The following is a 17,639-nucleotide window of genomic DNA, read 5'->3' on the forward strand; positions in this document are numbered from 1 at the left end:
GCAAGCAGCTTAAGCGGCTTTCCTGGCACAGGTCCCTGTCCAGGAGAGCTGCAGAGCAGCTACCTGGTCGTCGGTGCATACCTTTACGACCCACTACGTGGTCAACCAGCAGGCCCAAGAGGACGTGGCGGTTGGTGGGGTGGTCATCCGATCAATTGCTCCGTGACTCCTACCCTCCTCCAAAGGTAAGCTTGTGATTCACCTAATGTGGAATGGACGTGAACAAGCACTCAAAGAAGAAAAAACGGTTACCTACCTTTTCGTAACTGTTATTCTTCGAGATGTGTTGTTCACATCCATTCTACCACCCGCCCTGCTACCCCTCTGTTGGAGTCGCCGGCAAGAAGGACCTGGAGGGGGCCGGGCCAACAGGGGTATGTATGCACAATACAGTGGCGCCACTCAGGTGGGGGCCCCGATGGGTGCCGCTAAGGGAAAAGTTTCCGACACTCGTGCATGCAGCGCGTGCACACCTAATGTGGAATGGACATGAACAACACATCTCGAAGAACAACAGTTACGAAAAGGTAGGTAACCGTTTTTTCTTGCTCATAATGTATCTTATTTGCTGCTTTCCTCAACAATTTACTATATTACAGGTAAATGGTCCCTTCATCAAAACACACCTCCAGCTGTATTCCTTTGCCTTCCATATCAAATTCAAGCTTCTTGTCCTTGCCTTCAAGACTCTGCATAACTCTTCCACTGTCCAGGTCTCTAATATCATCTTTTTCTCCTCACTCCTTTCGCTCCCTCTCTCCCCTCCCACTCTCATCATTTTGCCGCCTTCTTTGTTTTCTCTCTGCCTTCTGCCCAGGATGCACTAGGACTCTATAAGGTTACCAGATAGCAACTGTGAAAAAAAGGGACAGGGGGTGGGGAGTTATAGGTGCCTATATAAGAAAAAGTCCCCAAAAATGGGAATGTCCCTTTAAAAACAGGACATCTGGTCACCCTAGGCCTCTATCATCTCATCTTTTCCTTCTTAAAACCTATCTCTTCTGTGAAGCCCATCTGCATTACCCCTACAAACAAAGGACTGCTGTACTACTTACATTGCTAAGGAAAGCAGTCAGACATACTAACAAATCCTCTGCATCACTTTATCATAAATTCTGTTTCTGGCCACTTGTTACACTGTGCTACAGCTGTATTGTCCTTTTGACTGCAAGTTCACTGGGGCAGGGACAGTTTCTTCCAATATTTCTGTACAGTTTTTTTGCTGTGAGGACTCAACAAATGATGAATTAATAATGTGGTGCTTTGTCAAAATAATGCATTGTAAAGTATCCAGTTACTATTTATTCAAGAAAGTATTTTTAAATAAGCCAAGCCAAAAAAGCTCTAAGATTTCTGGTCATGGTAGCTTCAGAAGTGCATAGTTATCCTGAAAAAATTTGCAGTGATATTTCATTATCAAACCTCTTAAATACATTTCTAGAATACTGTCCAAAATTTTACTTAGGACAGAACATGTTCTGTGGTTTTTTAGACTGTTGTATGATAAGAAAGTACAAGAACAATTCAAATACAGGACTGCATACAGGAAGACTGAAAACGTGAAGTTGAAGTTGACTGAAGAAATGGGTCTCAATATCTAAAGATTATTATTTTAAAATTAAGTACTGTATCCTTTACCCCATGTTTGTTTCATTGCTGATTTCCTTGGGCAGTGTTTTACATAGTTTGTTTTTAAAAGTGAGATATGCACAAGTGTGTGTGCAGAGCTATGATTACATGTACAAACTGGCTATGCACAAGTTCAAATGGCAAGCTGTGAAATGAAATTGTGCTGTTTGTGTGTGCAAATTAGGAACACGCAATTGTGCACATTAAATTCTGTGCTTAAAGTTCTGAAATTGGGCCCCAAATGTGTTATAAATGGATATTTGTTTTTTCCATCCATTGATAAGCATATTTCATTTTATGTCCCACTTTCAGTGTTCTCAACAGAAGAGCAAGAGCAGTGTATCCTTGTGAGGCAGAACATAGCTCTGAATTATCTTTTCAAATAGGAGCAGTTTTTGAAGATGGTAAGTACTCTACACATAAATGTTAAAACAAGCAAACTGAAAATCATCCTAACTGGCCTCAGACAAAAATACAATCATAACTATATAATAATTTGGAGATATACCAATCTCCTAGAACTGGAAGGGACCTTGGAAGATCATCAGTTCCAGCCCCCTGCCTTCTCTAGGAGGACCAAGTACTGATTTTTGCCCCAGATTCCTAAGTGGCCCCCTCAAGGATTGTACTCTCAACCCTGGGTTTAGCAGGCTGATGCTCAAACCACTGAACTATCCCTCCCCCACATTAGTGACATGCCAAGGTGGCTGACTACAAATAGCCCGGGACCTAATGGATTTCTGGCATGTTGATATACATTTTATTGAGCATGTATTCGTGCATTATGGTGATGATACTCTAGGCCAGGTGTCGGCAACCAAAGATGGCACACAAGACGATTTTTAATGGCACGCTGCTGCCTGCTGGAGTCCTAGCAGGCAGCAGCGAGCCATTAAAAATCCTGCCCAGCCTGGCCCGGCCTGCTCTTCTCCACCCTCCGCTCCCCCCGCGGGGGCAGGGGGCAGAAACATAAGCGTGCGCATAGGGTGTGCAGGGTGTGCCCAGGCACAACCTAATGCAGGGGTGGGCAAATGGCCCCACTCTCCTGGCGCAGCAAGCCGCAGGGTCTGCGCTCCCGGGCTGGAGCAGCCGGTCGGGCACAGCAAGCTGCCTGCCCCTCCCCTGGAGCAATGTCACCACACGCGCAGCGCTCTGGGGGCCAGGGCTGCGCGCTCCCGCGGGGCAGTGTTTGGCTCCGCGGGGAGGCAGACACGCTCCCCCCTCCCCTGGAGTCATGTCGCTGCGCACGCAGCGCTCTGGGGGCCAGGACCGCGTGCTCCCACAGGGCAGTTAGGGTGTGTGGGGGTCTCTGGAGCGAGTGGTCAGGGGACAAGGAGCTGGGGGGGGGTTGGATGAGTCAGGAGTTCGGGGGGGGCCTGTCAGGAGGCAAGGGTATGGAGGGGGGTTGGGGCAGGCAGGGAGCAAGGGGGGTTGTATGGGTCGGGAGTTCTGGGGGTCCTGTCAGGGGGCGGGGAACAGTTGGATAGGCATGGGAGTCGCGGGGGTGTGGATAAGGGTTGGGGCAGTCAGGGGACAGGTAGGGGGTAGGATCCTAGGGGGGCAGTCAGGGGACAAGGAGCAGGAAGGCTTAGATAGGGGGTGGGTTCCTGGGGGGCAGTTAGGGTCAAGGATCCCAGGAGGGAGTAGTCAGGGGACAAGGAGTGGGGGGGGTTGGGGGTTCTAAGGGGGGCAGTCAGGGGGTGGGAAGTAGGAGGGAGTGGATGGGGGCATGGCTAGGGCATGGTGGGGGCGGGGCTAGGGCAGGGCTCCCTCGGTGCACACCCTAATGAAATGTGCTGTGCACACCTATGGGCAGAAGCTTGGTCCTGCCGGCTACCCTGCCTGTTCCCGTAGTGTGCTGGGTTCCAGCCCCTCCTCCACCTCTCTGTCCCTCCCTCCCTGCCAGCGATCAGCTGATGGACCTTGCGAGGGAGGGGGTCAGGAAGGAGCAGAGTCAGTGTGCTCGCTGCTCCCGGCGGAGGCAGAGAAGAAGTGGGGGCAGGGCCTTGGGGAAGGGGGTGGTGGTGGAATAGGGGCATATCCCCTCCAGCCCCCTGCCCTGACCCCCCCCCCCCACAGCCCTCTGCCCTGACCCCCCCCCCACACACAGCCTCTGCTTGACTCCTACACACACACACACACGACCCCAGCCCTGACATCCCCACACATACCCAGTCCTCCCCCCGCCCTGACACCTGCACCCCCCTCACATGCCCTCTGCCCTGACTCTTGCACACACACCCCAAATACACAGCCCCCCCACACCATGCACCCCCCACATCCCCACCCCCACCCTGAGCACCAAATGGGACCTGCCCAGGTAAGTGCCCCACAGCCAAACCTCCTGCCCTAACCCTGAGCCCCCTCCCTCATTCTAGCTCCTGGCCAGACCCTTCACCCCCAGCCCTGTGCTCAGTGCACTGCCACCCTCAGCTCAGTGCAGAGAGAGGAAGAGAATGGGCCAGAACCAGGGAGAAGGTAGGTACCCACTCTATGTGAGCAGGGTCGGGATCCCATACTGACAGCGGGCTGAGCAGGTCCAGCAGCCAGGATCCCGGCTGGCAGGAGCTGGTGGATGGAACCCCTGAGCAGCAGTGGGCTGAGCCGCTCAGCCCACTGCCGGTCTGGGGTCCTAGCCGCCGGCCCCACACAGCCTGCTGCCGCTCTGGGGTTCTGGCTGCCGGACCCTTGCCAGCTGGGGTCCCGGCTGCAGACCCCGCTCAGCCCTCTGCCAGCCTAGGTGAACACAACCCCAGACCAGCAGTGGGCTGAGCGGGCCAGCGGCATAAGATCAACATTTTAATTTAATTTTAAATGAAGCTTCTTAAACATTTTGAAAACCTTGTTTATTTTACAATACAACACTAGTTTAGTTATATAATATATAGACATAGAGAGAGACCTTCTAAAAACATTAAAATGTATTACTGGCACACGAAACCTTAAATTAAAGTGAATAAATGAAGACTCGGCACACCACTTCTGAAAGGTTGCCAACCCCTGCTGTAGGCTCAGGTGAGGAGGCACTTGCAGTTGTGTAGAAATGCTTATTTGGCAGCACAGAAAAGCATCGCTGTATGTGAACCTTCCTTTTCACATACTTAGCTTTGTAAATTCAATGGGGCTTTACGTTGAGACATCATTTTCCTACAAGTTTACCTCAGGATTTAGAGCAGGATAGGGATTTTTGGAGGGAGGGGACAGGGAGGAATGGTGAATATATGTATATGAGGGGTGAGTATGCATTATGTGGGGCCAAGTGATGGTATATGTCCATGCACACAAATATATAGGTAAATATGGATGTCCATAAACAGATCCTCATTTGAGGGTGTACTTGCCAACCATCCTGATTTGTACAGGGCATCCCAAATTTAGTTAATCTATCCTGGCTTCCAATCAGCTGCTTCTGTCCCAGGGACACTGAGTTGACGGGAGCTTTTCCTGTGCTAGCACGGGCTATTATTTAAACCTTGAAGATCTAGGTGGGGACTGAACATGTCATTTACCCCTAAAAACACCTGAGAAGGAGTAGCCAGCCTGGCTTCTCCCCACCAGAAGGACAGCAGAGAGTAGGGGGACGTGGAAGCAGGGGCTGTTGTGAAGGATTTTAAATGTTATATTTGGCAGTTATTGCCCTATGAATGCAATGTACTATGCACTGCTATTAGAAAATCATCAAATGATAGCAAGAGCACTCAACAACTGCCTCTGTTATGAGACTTTGATACATGATGTCACATTGAAAAAAACCCCCAAACTTATTTTCAACAAAATGCTCACCCAAGTTTTGTGCAGTTTGAAGCTCCCAAGTTATTCCCTAATTAATTCCCTGAAAATTTTGTACAAAATGCTGGGATCTGTGTGCTGGAACAAGGGGCACACTGATCCAGAAGAGCCTGGAAATTCTTCCATTGGCCAACATACCTGGTACATCCTAATTTATTCCCAGCTGTTCAATTTACTACTAGTGTCAGAAAGTTGATATGCACTGTGTGACAGATATCGCAACTCTGCTGTCAAACTGGGCGGGCATATCTAGCATGGTCTTACAGGAGTCAGTCCAGGGTCTGGTACTAATCAATATTTTTTCATTAATGACTTTGGTATTGGAGTCAAGAGTATACTTACTAAATTTGCAGATGACACCAACCTGGGAGGGGTTGCTAGCACTTTGGAGAACAGGATTAGAATTCAAAACAACCTTAACAAATTGGACAATTGGTCTGAATTCAACAAGATGAAATTCAATAAAGACAAGTGCACTTAGGAAGGAAAAATCAGATGCCAACTACAAAATAGGGAATAACTGGCTATGTGGTAATACTACAGAAAAGGATTTGGGGGATTATAGTGGATCACAAGCTGAATATGAAATTGCAAAAAAGGCTAGTATTGTATTAACAGGAATGTTATATGTAAGACACAGGAGGTAATTGTCTGCTCAGCTGGGCACTGGTGAGGGCTCTGTTGGAGTGTTGTGTCGAGTTCTGGGTGTCACACCTTAGGAAAGATGTGGACAAACTGGAAAGAGTCCCAAGGAGATCAATAAAAATGATAAAAGATTTAGAAAACCTGATCTATGAGGAAAAGTTAAAAAACTGGGCATACTTAAGTCTTGGGTGGGGGAAGACTGAGGGGGCACCTGATAAATTCTTCAAATAGTCTGTGATAAAGAAGACTTTGATCAATTGTTGTTCATGTTCACTGAAGGTAGGACAAGAAGTAATGGGCTGAATCTGCAGCAAGGGAGATTTAGGCTAGACATTAAGAAAAACTTTCTATCAGGTTAGTAAAGCTTTGAAATGGGCTTCCAAGGGAGGTTGTGAAATCTCCATCACTGGAAGTTTTTCTGAACAGGTTGGACAAACACTTGTCAAGGATGGTTTAGGTTTACGTGGTCCTGCCTCAGGACAGGTACTGAGCCTGATGACTTCTCAAAAGTCTTTTGCAGCCCTACATTCCTCTGATTCTGTGATCTTTTGGGACCATTGTATTAAGTTAATTAATGGTTTATGTATGACTGTGTTCTACTCCATGGGGGAAAGGTAACCACAGCTCCCCCAGGAACTAAAAGACAATGGGGGTGATGAAGCTGAATCACTGGGACTAAACAATTCCAGAGAAGGTCTACCCTGGGCGGGGGTTTGCGTATACTGGTTCAGGCTGGGCTTTCCAGAGACTAGGTAAGAAAAAAAGGGCTTTTAGTTTAAAACAGTGGTTTTTTCTATCTTTCTTCATTTTGAATGGAGGTGCAGACCCCTTCGGAAAACTTAGACAGAGTCTGTGAACCTTGAGGGGTCTATAGACCACAGATTGAAAAACACTTTCTATGGTAACAACAGCCTTTTGCTGACCCCTTAGACATGGTCTGCAGACCCCTGCTTGAAAACCACTGCTATAAAAGGATGAGCTGGAACTGACTAGTGGCCTCCTTTCTGATCCAGCCAATGGACCAGACCTGTCCCAGGGGTCCTCCAGCCTTTGCAGAATGGTTGGGAAGACTTTGGCCTAGTAGGGCCCCATAAGACTGATGGGTGACCCCTAGAACATTTAAATCTGTTTGTTTTTATTGTGTTTTCTCTGTAACCTTAAGAATAATTTGCTCACTTGGAAAGAGCAGAGTGGTGACTTGTAACTGCTGGCAATGCACTGTTAGCCCTTGGAGAGAAAGCAAAGCACAGGCACTGGCCATTAGGCAGACTGGCTTCCTAGGGATATCATAGTGTAAGGCAGAGAGCTGTGTAGCCTAAAAACCTCTGGTCAGAAGGGAGTGGGACAAAGGTCCCTCCCCAAAGTCAGCAGATGGCTGGAGACCAGAGACCTGTCTGGGTGCTCCTGGAGTGGACCATGGAGGGGGGATATATGTGCAGTTACCCTGAAACTGTGACACACTGTCCCAGTATTCCAAACATACTGACTGGTATGTGCTTAGAGTGACGCAGACACCAAGGAAGAGAATCTCTGCAGTGTGTTCCTAACGTAGGGGGAATTCCAAATTCCCAGCTTAGATCTAGTAGGAAAAGGAAAAAAGTACACGGACTAGAGCAGCTAAAAAATCAACCCACAGGCATTTTTTTTAAAAGGTAGCTAATGTGGCCCATATATTCAACAATGCATTCTACTAACTGTTATATTGGACCAAAAATGTGTATGGAAAGTTTCTCAGAAACTAAAATCTTTTCATCACCTCCCTTCCCCTACCCCCACCAGAATGTTCCTTCTGAGTTTTTTAACAAGCTGGAACAAGTGGGGAGTTCAGCAGAATGTCTTTTTCACTGCACAAGAAACCCCCCCAGAAAAACAAACTTAATTTAAAGCAGAAATATCGTATCTCACAAACTCTTGTTCGGTTGTGCAGAGACATATTCCCCCAAACAAGTCTGCTCCAGGTTTCAGTTCTGTGTGTTACAGCAGATGAGAAGATCTGGGGCCCCCAGTCACACTCTTCCCCCTCCAGTACACTCAGTAAAGGAATGTGCGTGGTGGACGTGCTTCCTGTCACAGAGCTGTCTTGCAGGCAGATCACGTCTGCATCAAGTTAGGTGGGAGACCTTTTAAAGAGAAATTAGCTAAATGATTGTTCTCTTCAAAGTCTCTAATGCAAGTTATTTTAATTTACCATTTTTTTAACATGACTAGGAAGGATCTTCATTAGACAGAGATCCATATACAGGAAAAATCTGGGTTTTAGAAGCGTATGGTGTACAAGGTGGGCTTTCTAACACAGGACACATGCCCAGTGTTGCACTCTCACTAGCTGAGATGGGGAGAAGGGGCTGTTGGGAGCTTCATCCCCTCTCTTGTGCACTAATATGGCCACAGGCCAAGATTCTTTCCTAGTGCAAAGGAAGGGTCCTAGGAGTGAGTCCCAGTTGCCCTACTCCATGGTGCACCCAACTGGGCATGGTGTTTCAGTTATAGTGCCTGGTCCGGCCCCTAGCTTTATGCCCAGGAGGATAGTCAGGAGCCAGGAATTATGTTGCTGATCTTTTCAGAGCAGCAGTAAAGTTCACCCAGCAGCACATCCGCTCTCCCTTGGCCTTCTCTGCCCTCCTGCTTTGCACCAGGATAATAGTTTTGGGGTGAAATCCTTTTCACCCCTGGCTGAATTGTGCCCTTGGATATGTGAGCAGTGCTCTAAGTGCTTTTGGACTATATCCTTCCTAAAAGTTGGACTACACAGAAATTTGTAGTTGGGGTGGGGAATAAGAATGGGTTCATAGCGAAAGCTAATTACAGCCTCATCAATGGACTCACTGCTTTTTATTTATTTGGTTTGGTATCACGCACAATGTCCTAGAGGCCGGGCAAGCAGAAAAGAAGGCAAAATTTATAATCTAAAAAGCAAGACAGGAAAATAGAAACCACATAGAAGTAATGTGGTCAAGGTGAGAACTAGACATGTCATGATAGTGTTCCGTAATGATTCCCATTTGGACAGAGAATAAATAGGCTTTGTCAGAATGGAAAGGTATTTAGGGGGTCTCATGTTCTTTAAATATTTTAAAGCCATCCCCTTGTTTTCAGCCAGTCTTTGAAATTCCTTCAGAGAGGTACCCGTCTCTTCATCTTTTATAGTATCTACCCCCTGGTGCATTTATACTGAAATCCGACTCCAATGAATCAATTCAAGTTCTTCACTTACTCAATTTAAATTCCCATATGCCCTAATAAGCCCCCAAATGAAGAATTAAAGTAATAATACAGCAATTCTGCTGCTCTACCAATAACCTTAACTATCAAAGTGACAATGCATCAATCAAGCTGACGTACAGCTAATATCAACCATTAAAGTAACTGTTAAATTAGTGTCTGACAAAAAGGTGTTGCTTCCATTAGGGTTTTATGTGTCTCACCCTCCGCCCCTTCTCCAGCTCTGTCAGCTCTTGCTGTTTTTTCTGTCTTCCTGTCTCTCTCCCCAACCCCCCGCACTTCTCTCTTGTTCTTCTTTCCCTTTTTCCCCCTTGCTTTTGCTCGTGGCCTCACTGTGATTAATCTAGCAGTGCTCTCCCGTCAGTTATTGTCATGGACAAGTCCTTTTGCTCAGCCTGGCCCTAGACTGAATAACAGCCTTTCTTCCTCGAGTGCTTGCTCATGTCGATTCCATTCTAGGTGTGTGCGCACCCATGTGCACAGTTGTCTGAGACTTTTGCCTTAGCAGTATCCATCTTGCCGCAAACTAAGTGTTCACATAGACATGACCAACAGTGGGTTAACTATTCCTATTTTATTCCAGAATAAGAGCATCCACATATGGAGTTAATCAGAAATAGCTATTCTGGAACAACTCCCCATGTGGACAAGCCCTTGTTGACTCAAGCAGGTCTCTAGGTGGGGCTTCTTGGAGGTTCTGAACATAATAAGAACATAAGAAATGGCCATACTCGGTCAGACGAATGGTCCATGTAGTCCAGTATTCTGTCTTTTGACAATGGGCAATGCCAGATACTTCAAAGAAAACAAACAGAACAGGGTAATCACCAAGTGATCATCCCCTGTCATCCAGTCCCAGCATGCAGGGCTGTGCACTCTGGCGGATCAAAGCAAGTTCGATATAATGCGGTTTCACCTATAATTTGGTAAGATTTTTTTGTCTCCCGAGGACAGCGTTATATCGGGGTAGAGGTGTATTTGCAATTAGGGTTGCCAGGTGTCAGTTTTCGACCGGAACTCCTGGTCGAAAAGGGACACTGGCAGCTCTGGTCAGCACTGCCAACTGGGCCATTGAAAGTCTGGTCAACGGTACTGAGGGGCTAAGGCAGGCTAGTCCCTACCTTTCCTGTCTCCGCGCTGGGGGGATGGGTCAGGGGGCTCTGCACGCTGCCCCCACCCCGAGCACCAGCTTTTCACTCCCATTAGCCGAGAACCGAGGCCAGTGGTTGCTGCGGAGGCGGTGCCTGTGAGCGAGAGCCGCGCGCGGAGCCCCCTCACCTAGGATCTGGACCTGCTGGCTTCTTCTGGGGCACAGCACAGAGTCAAGACAGGCAGGGAGCCTGCCTTAGTCTCACTGCACTGCTGACCGGGAGCTGCCTGAGGTAAGCCCACACTCCAAATCCCTCAGCCCCACACCCTCAACCTGGAGCCCCCTCCAGCATCCCACACCTCTTATCCCCGGCCCCACCCCAGAGACCATACCCTCCCACGCTCCAAATCCCTCAGCCCCACACCCTCAACCTGGAGCCCCCCTCCGCACTCCTCACCCTACCTTGGAGCTCTCACCCCCTCCTGCACCCCAACCTCCTGCCCCAGCCCAGAGCCCCCTTCAGCACCCTGAACCCCTCATTTCTGGTCTCACCCTGGAGCCCGCATCCTCAGTTAGAGCTCTCACCCCCTCCCACAGCCCTGCCCCAGCCCAGTGAAAGTGAGTGAGGGTGGGGGAGAGCGAGCTACCAAGGGAGGGGAAATGTAGGGAGCGGGGCCTTGGGGAAGAGGTGGGTGGACAGCAGGTCTGGCTTCAGGAAAGGGGTGGGGCTAGGGTGTTAGCGATTACAAAGTTGGCAAACCTATTTGCAGTTAGAAATAACACTATCTATTTAGCTTACCTAGGTAAAACTGGTAATATTGTAAGGGCCATCACTGTGCTGTTTTTAAGGATAATTGTGGGATGTGTCTGTGCGCATGTGTTTTAGTAGTTTTCCTGTGGCACTCCTTAGATCTTCATCTTGGAACCTCTTTCCAAGTTTGCCTCCACTATGAGGTAAAAAGAGCAAATACAGGTACTGCAGTGGGTTTTTCAGCTGGTATTTCCACAGATCTGGGAGGTGATAGCTTTTGAGAATTGGTCTTCGATCAGCATTGTAGTGCAGCCATGGTTAATGTCGCTGTGTCACAGTTCATTTAAATTTCTTTGCCCTGTTTTTTTTAACCTACAAATATTGTCCCTTCCTGTCTCGGGCCAACAGAAAACATTACTCCTGTGGGATGCTTGGTCCAATAATGAGTAGTAGCAGTTTTGAGGCCCAGTGCATAGTCTGCAGCAAGGTGTTTTTAAATGAGGCAGATTTGAGAAAGTGCTAAGAACTGTAATCATGGTTGATTGAGAAGAAATGACAGAAAGGGGACACAAAAGAGCTGCTTTTGAGCTGGAGATTTTCCTGAAAAATTGGATCTGAACAACTTGGATTTAAAGAGAACTTTAATGGCAGCGCGTATGATACCAGAGCGACTGAGTCTGGTGAGCTTGTTAGTGAATGTGTTTGTACAATACACTTAGGAAAAAGATGAATGGAGAAAACTGGGACATCAAAGCAGGTTAAAATTAGGGCCTACTAGTCTGGGCACAGTTTATAAATTTGGATCAATATCAGTGTGGCGATCTCACCATTATACTTACTTTGTCCTTTACTTTAATCTTCACAACACCCCTGTGAATTTTATCTTCATGAAAGTGACATACCAATAATGCTGCCTCGAGCCAGGTGTAATGCAGATGGATGGTATGCAAACTTCCCAAACACAGAGCTCTGTTGCACCTCACTATTGATCCTGTAATATCCCTGCTGTTCCATTTCTGGTGTCCTTGGGGTGACAATGATATTTTTCACTCAAAAATCCAATTTTTCAACGATAGGGTCTGTGGGTTACATCCTAAAGTGCTGTATTGATTATTTCACACTGAAATCTAAACAACAGTTATTCATAAAATGACGTCTAAAATTCACTCCTAGTGCTTCCAGTCCAGTGATCTCATTTAGCTCAGCAAAGATTTCCTCTTCTCCCTCAGTTTTAGGCCTTCATCCTATCAGGTGTCCTCAACTCCCAGTGACTTCAACTCTTTGAATTGGAATCTGAATATATATGTACCCTAATTTGGGGTTGTTAAACTGGGCCTTTGAATTGTGTACACCGTGTGTCCGACCCCCACATTCTGTCTATATATTGAATTGCCCAAAGTATATTTTAGTCTTTGAATTCCAAATAGCAAGGAAGAGTTTCACATTTATAGGGTTTTTTTACTTTGTTTTTGTCTTGAGTTCATGTTCCTTTATGATAAAAGTGAGTTTCTACTTTCACAAGCCAGTCTTGCGGATACGTCCCCCTCAGGAAGAGGGCCAGGGTTGTCTCAGCAATGTCAATGTTTGCTCACTGTGGTAGAGCTATAACAGCTGTGATGAAACTTTTGGAGGGAGGTGGTGGTGGTGTCAGAGTGTTGCATTTATAAATGTGTGCATGTGTACTCTGTAATCATGGAATGAAAGTGACAAAGGGAGGGAGGGCATGCTAATTATTAATAGCACTGTAAGTTACTGTACGTGGAAAGATTTAAAAAGGCACTTTTCTATGTACTATTTTTCCTTTGGTAAATTTTTAATGAAAACCTTCCATTACAAAATGTGCTACCAGATTCCTGCTGTAACTGTTAAAGTATCGTTTTAAAATCTGAAGGCAGTTCTGCTATCTAAAGTCCTTTTCAAACTACAGGTTTTATTTTGACAGAACTTGCCTGAGCAGTGCCATTCTCCTGTTGCCTGGCAATAATATTCACCTTGGGACAGAGGAAAAGAAAGTGCACATGGTACATTTTTCAGAAGTACCCACGTGCCATTTTTAAGTGACTTAAGATCCTAAGTTTCATTGACAGTCAAGGAACCTAAGTGCCTACTGGCATGTCTACACTACAATACCACCTGCAGCTGGCCAGGGCTGCCCAGAGGGGCAGGCAAGTGGGGCAATTTGCCCCAGGCCTCACAGGGGCCCCCATGAGAATATAGAATTCTATAGTACTGCAACTTTTTTTTATGGAAGGGGCCCCCAAAATTGCTTTGCCCCAGGCCCCCTGAATCTTCTGGGCAGCCCTGCAGCTGGCCCATGTGAGCTTGTGGGCTGCGGGTCTATAACATTGCAGTGTTGATGTTCAGGCTTGGACTGGAGCCTGAGCTCTAGTACCCTCCTGACTGGCAGGGTGCCAGAATTCTAGCCTGAGCCCGAATGTCTACACTGCAGTTTTATAGCCCCACAATCCAAGCCCACTTGTCTAGCCCCCGCTCCCCCGCTTCACATGCCTTAAACCTCTTGCAGTGAAACCTGATCTGACTTCCCCCAGCCCCAAGCTTCCAAACTGCCCCCCTACACCCAGGACAAGTTTTTGGTCTTACCCTGTTCTCAACTGCTAAAACTTCCCTACTGTGCTTGGCAAGAACTCTAACCACTCCCCACTAAGCTTATAAACACTGCTATAATCCCTGATAAGATCCAAGCTCTAACCTTCCTCCTGAGATGGTATCCTGCAAGCACGTTCACTTTGTATCCTTTCCAGACCTTCCTTTCAAACCCCTGCACCATGTCCTGATCTCCTAGGCGGACCACAAAAAATGCCCAACCTTCATGCAACCAACCAACGAACCAGATTTAGCTCTCATGCTCAACCCATACCTCTGGCACAGCGTTTCTCAAATATGGCCACAGTGGCTGCATGCATTCACCAGGGGCTTTTCTTGTGGTCACAGCCTCCTCGGTGTGGGGAGGGGGGAAGCACAGAGACAGAAGAGCAGGAAGCCAGTTTGAGTTCCCCACCTTCCCAAGGGTGGTGGGGTTCAGGCTTCATCTCTTGGGTGGCAGACTCTATCCGGCCACAAGGCAGCAGGCTCCATCCACAGCTGCAGGGCTTCGGGCTCTGGCCACCCCATCACCCCGGCCTCTGTTGCTTCCTCTGGCCCCCTGCTGCCTTCCTACCCGCCTCCCCATCCAGGGCTTAATTTGTCCTCTGGCTTACGAGGGCTGAGTAAGTCTGCTGTGAAAAGTGTATTTGTTTGTATGTTAGTATCACTTTTCACTGCCTTCTAGCTATCAAGTCTGCTGCTGTGAAAAGTGATATTAACAAACATCCAAGTATCACTTTTCACAGAAGCAGACTTACTAGCTAGCAAGACATTTAAAAAGCAAAACAAAAACCCAAACAACCCCCCAAATAAAACAAAAAAACATGCAAAACACCTTATATGTGTTTAGATCCAGTAAAGAACAGAGACAATTGTACATTTAGGTTGCCAAAGACCCTACATAAACAAATTGAACCTGTATATGTGCATATTTATTTGTTTTTCCTAAGGGTAATTAAGTATTTTAGGAAAAATTGTCAGAGCGGCCACCAGCAGGAGTTGGTGGCTGCACGCTGAGGCCACCAAAATTTTTGTTGTGAGAACCCCTGCGAGTCTGGCATGTCCTAGGTCCTAGGTGACACACACCAATATTTAAATGAGTTAATCAGAAACCTCTTCTTTTCCTAGCTATGTTCTCCACACTGGTCTGTGCAAAAGGTTTAATGCTTTGCTGTGCTTTTTTCAGGAAGATATAAGTTGAAGCTGCAAGTTTAATAGAAATACAGTGAAGACTAATAAAACCTTTTCTTCCTTTTGTAGTGCAACTTTCCAGAGAACCAGGATGGCTTGAAGGAACTCTAAATGGCAGAAGAGGACTTATTCCACAAAACTATGTTCAGTTTCTTTAGCTCTCTGCATTTAACGCCCAGAAGGTGTACATGGTATCCATGGATTTTTGTTAATCACTTCTCTCCGCTTTGGTGACTGGTTTTAATCAAGGAAGAGCTAGACAATGGGATGAAGAGCCTAATCTGTACAAAGACAAAATGTTGCCAAATAGGAATTGCAGAGATGTGATTTGTAAGGTGGTGGGTTTTTTTGGAGGGGGGGGGCTGGAGGGGTAGTTTAATTTTATGAACAGGGTTTTACATGTGAAAAGCACAACAGCAATATGTTTGCAGGATAACCAGAATTTTAAGTCAGATATGTGGTTGAACTCAGATTCAGCTGTCATTTGGAGAAAAAATTTTAAGTATTTATATTGTCCTGGTGCTGACTAAATTGAAATTTGAAAACTGTATTTATATCCACTGTTAAATGTTGTCAACCCTCTATTTTTCTGGTTCTGAACAGTGATTGGGGAAAGAGGCTCTTATGCTGAAGGCAAAGTAATATTCTGAAAGGGGAGGGGAAGTAGCTGGATCAGATTTTCAGATAAATAAAACCCATAGAGAGGGGGATATGATATTTTCAAGTGTCTTCAAAATGCAGATGCCTTTATGTGATGTGTGTAGCTTCATTTATATTATTTTCAATAACATTTATTTCAGGCTCCAGTACCTCCGGTTCCATATTGTGCAATTTTCAAAGTACAGGTTTGTCACCCAAAAAAATCACTGTAAATTAAATGTTATTTACTATTTGTCTCTCTCTCATATTGTTGGAGAATGATTTGCTCTGTTTCTATAAATCAGTAACTGAAATAAACTTCTCTTAGTTACTGGAAGGTGTGTGTGCAGACTCAGTAAAGAGGAAGGCACTGCTGATTCAGAACAGGTATGAGTTAGGGAGACCATTCCTCACAGCAAACAACTTACTGACTTCATTAACATCTGCTAAATACAACTACAGGGTCACATGCTGCAATGATTCTGTAGGACGAGCTCATTGCACACTAGAGGGTCTCCCTGCGTTCCCCCCACAAGCTCCCTGTGGGCCACCCTTCCATCCTTTGCTATTTCAGGGACTCTGGAACACACACACCCCATTGCTTCCCATTCTGCCTCCATGCCAGGAGTTTTGTGCCCCACTTCTCCCCTTAGCAGAGGCCCCTATTCTCACCCTGCCATCTTAATCTGACCTTACATCCTGAAACATATCCAGTAAAAGTCAAGGGGAGTTTTACCATTGACTTCAAAGAGCCCTTAGTTGTACTGAGTAGTAGCTAGTTTTACTAAATAGTATCTTACTCCTCAAGTAGCCCTATTGTAAGCGATGGGACTATTTGAGCAGTAAGATACCTTTCCCATGCACATTGATGAGTATCAGAACCTGGTCCGTTAGTGAACTGTGTATCTCACAAATCTTTGCCACATGATAAAAATATGATGAAAGGTAGTTACCATTGTGCTGAGTGCAATTTGTCTTCTCTCTTCCCCTCTTGCTTAAAAACATGAAAAATAACACCACCTTTTAAGACTAATACACTGCATTAAAGTGAGCTTCATGCATTTTGACTATTTTTTGCAAACCAAAAAAATATTGCAGCTATATTAAGTTACTAGTCTTAAAACAGGAGTAGTTAATGTTCTTTCATTTTCCTTTTAAAGAAAAGTTTTCATGCACTGCCATTATCTGTTCCTGTGCCTAGACCTTCTGAGTAAACACAAATGAACTTCAGATGGTTGGCTGAGTTGGTATTGCAGTCCAAATGGAACTCTATGGGGTTTAGTATATGTCATTGTTTGGCAAAGCTCACCATCCCCTCAGACACAGCTTTAAGGCAATTCTGGCTGGGAGGTTATACTGAAGATGGTGTAGGACTACTGTAGTGAGATGAAGTGTTCTAATCTGTCCCTTGACACAAGAGTAAGGAAATAATCCCTCTGATAACATTGAGCAATAGATCATAGGTTTGCTCCCTCAAATTTGTTCAGTTTGGAAGGCAGTGTTGGCAGTCAGTCATTCTCATTTGTGAACAAGCAATAGCACCAAACTGTGCATAATATTTTGGCTCAGAGTGTGTTTGGTCCTCCACTGTCTTCCAAATGCTTTAGTTCTTGGTCTAGCATGCAACTAAAGTGGGTTAAAAAAAGGTAGAGGAAAAGTAGTAAGAGATTTAACTTGTGGAGTGCCACTTCACCCACTGCTATGATCCTGTTTGCTGCATTGCCCTCAGGTCTGCAAACTCCTGCATAAGCTATTCTGAACTTCCTGTTATTTCAGGTTCTTTTGCCTCTGGTAGCTCAAGTAAATCTATGCCAGCTCCAAGCAACCCTAAGAAGAGGAAGAGAACCCTGTTAAGTGTATTATTTCCTGGTAGGGGAGGTAATGCTAATTTAATTTTTCATTCCTAATTCGTCTTATCTTCTTATTAAGGCTTTTGTAAAAGCAAGGGTATGAGTAAGCTGGGTCAGAACTGTGCTGAGTTGAGCATACTGCCTACTACTTTTAAGAATTCAGATCTGGTAACTCTGGCACTGGTGGGAAGGTCTTCCGCCTTGGCTTACACTCTGATTAATGCTGAGG

At 46.1% G+C, this 17,639-nt stretch overlaps 1 protein-coding gene across 1 annotated transcript in view; it reads left to right on the top strand.

Moving 5' to 3' along the window:
- The window catches only part of ARHGAP10 (Rho GTPase activating protein 10), a 225,150-nt gene extending 209,253 nt beyond the window's left edge, over window positions 1–15,897 (top strand). Inside the window, exons 22-23 of the mRNA XM_045019537.1 lie at window positions 1,942–2,033; window positions 14,991–15,897. Coding sequence (XP_044875472.1) covers window positions 1,942–2,033; window positions 14,991–15,079 — 181 coding nt within the window. The 3' untranslated portion in view covers window positions 15,080–15,897. The remainder of the gene's footprint in view (window positions 1–1,941; window positions 2,034–14,990) is intronic.
- Window positions 15,898–17,639: the final 1,742 nt, after the last annotated feature.

This window comes from Mauremys mutica, chromosome 5, assembly GCF_020497125.1.
Source record: "Mauremys mutica isolate MM-2020 ecotype Southern chromosome 5, ASM2049712v1, whole genome shotgun sequence".
Classification (NCBI taxonomy): domain Eukaryota; kingdom Metazoa; phylum Chordata; order Testudines; family Geoemydidae; genus Mauremys; species Mauremys mutica.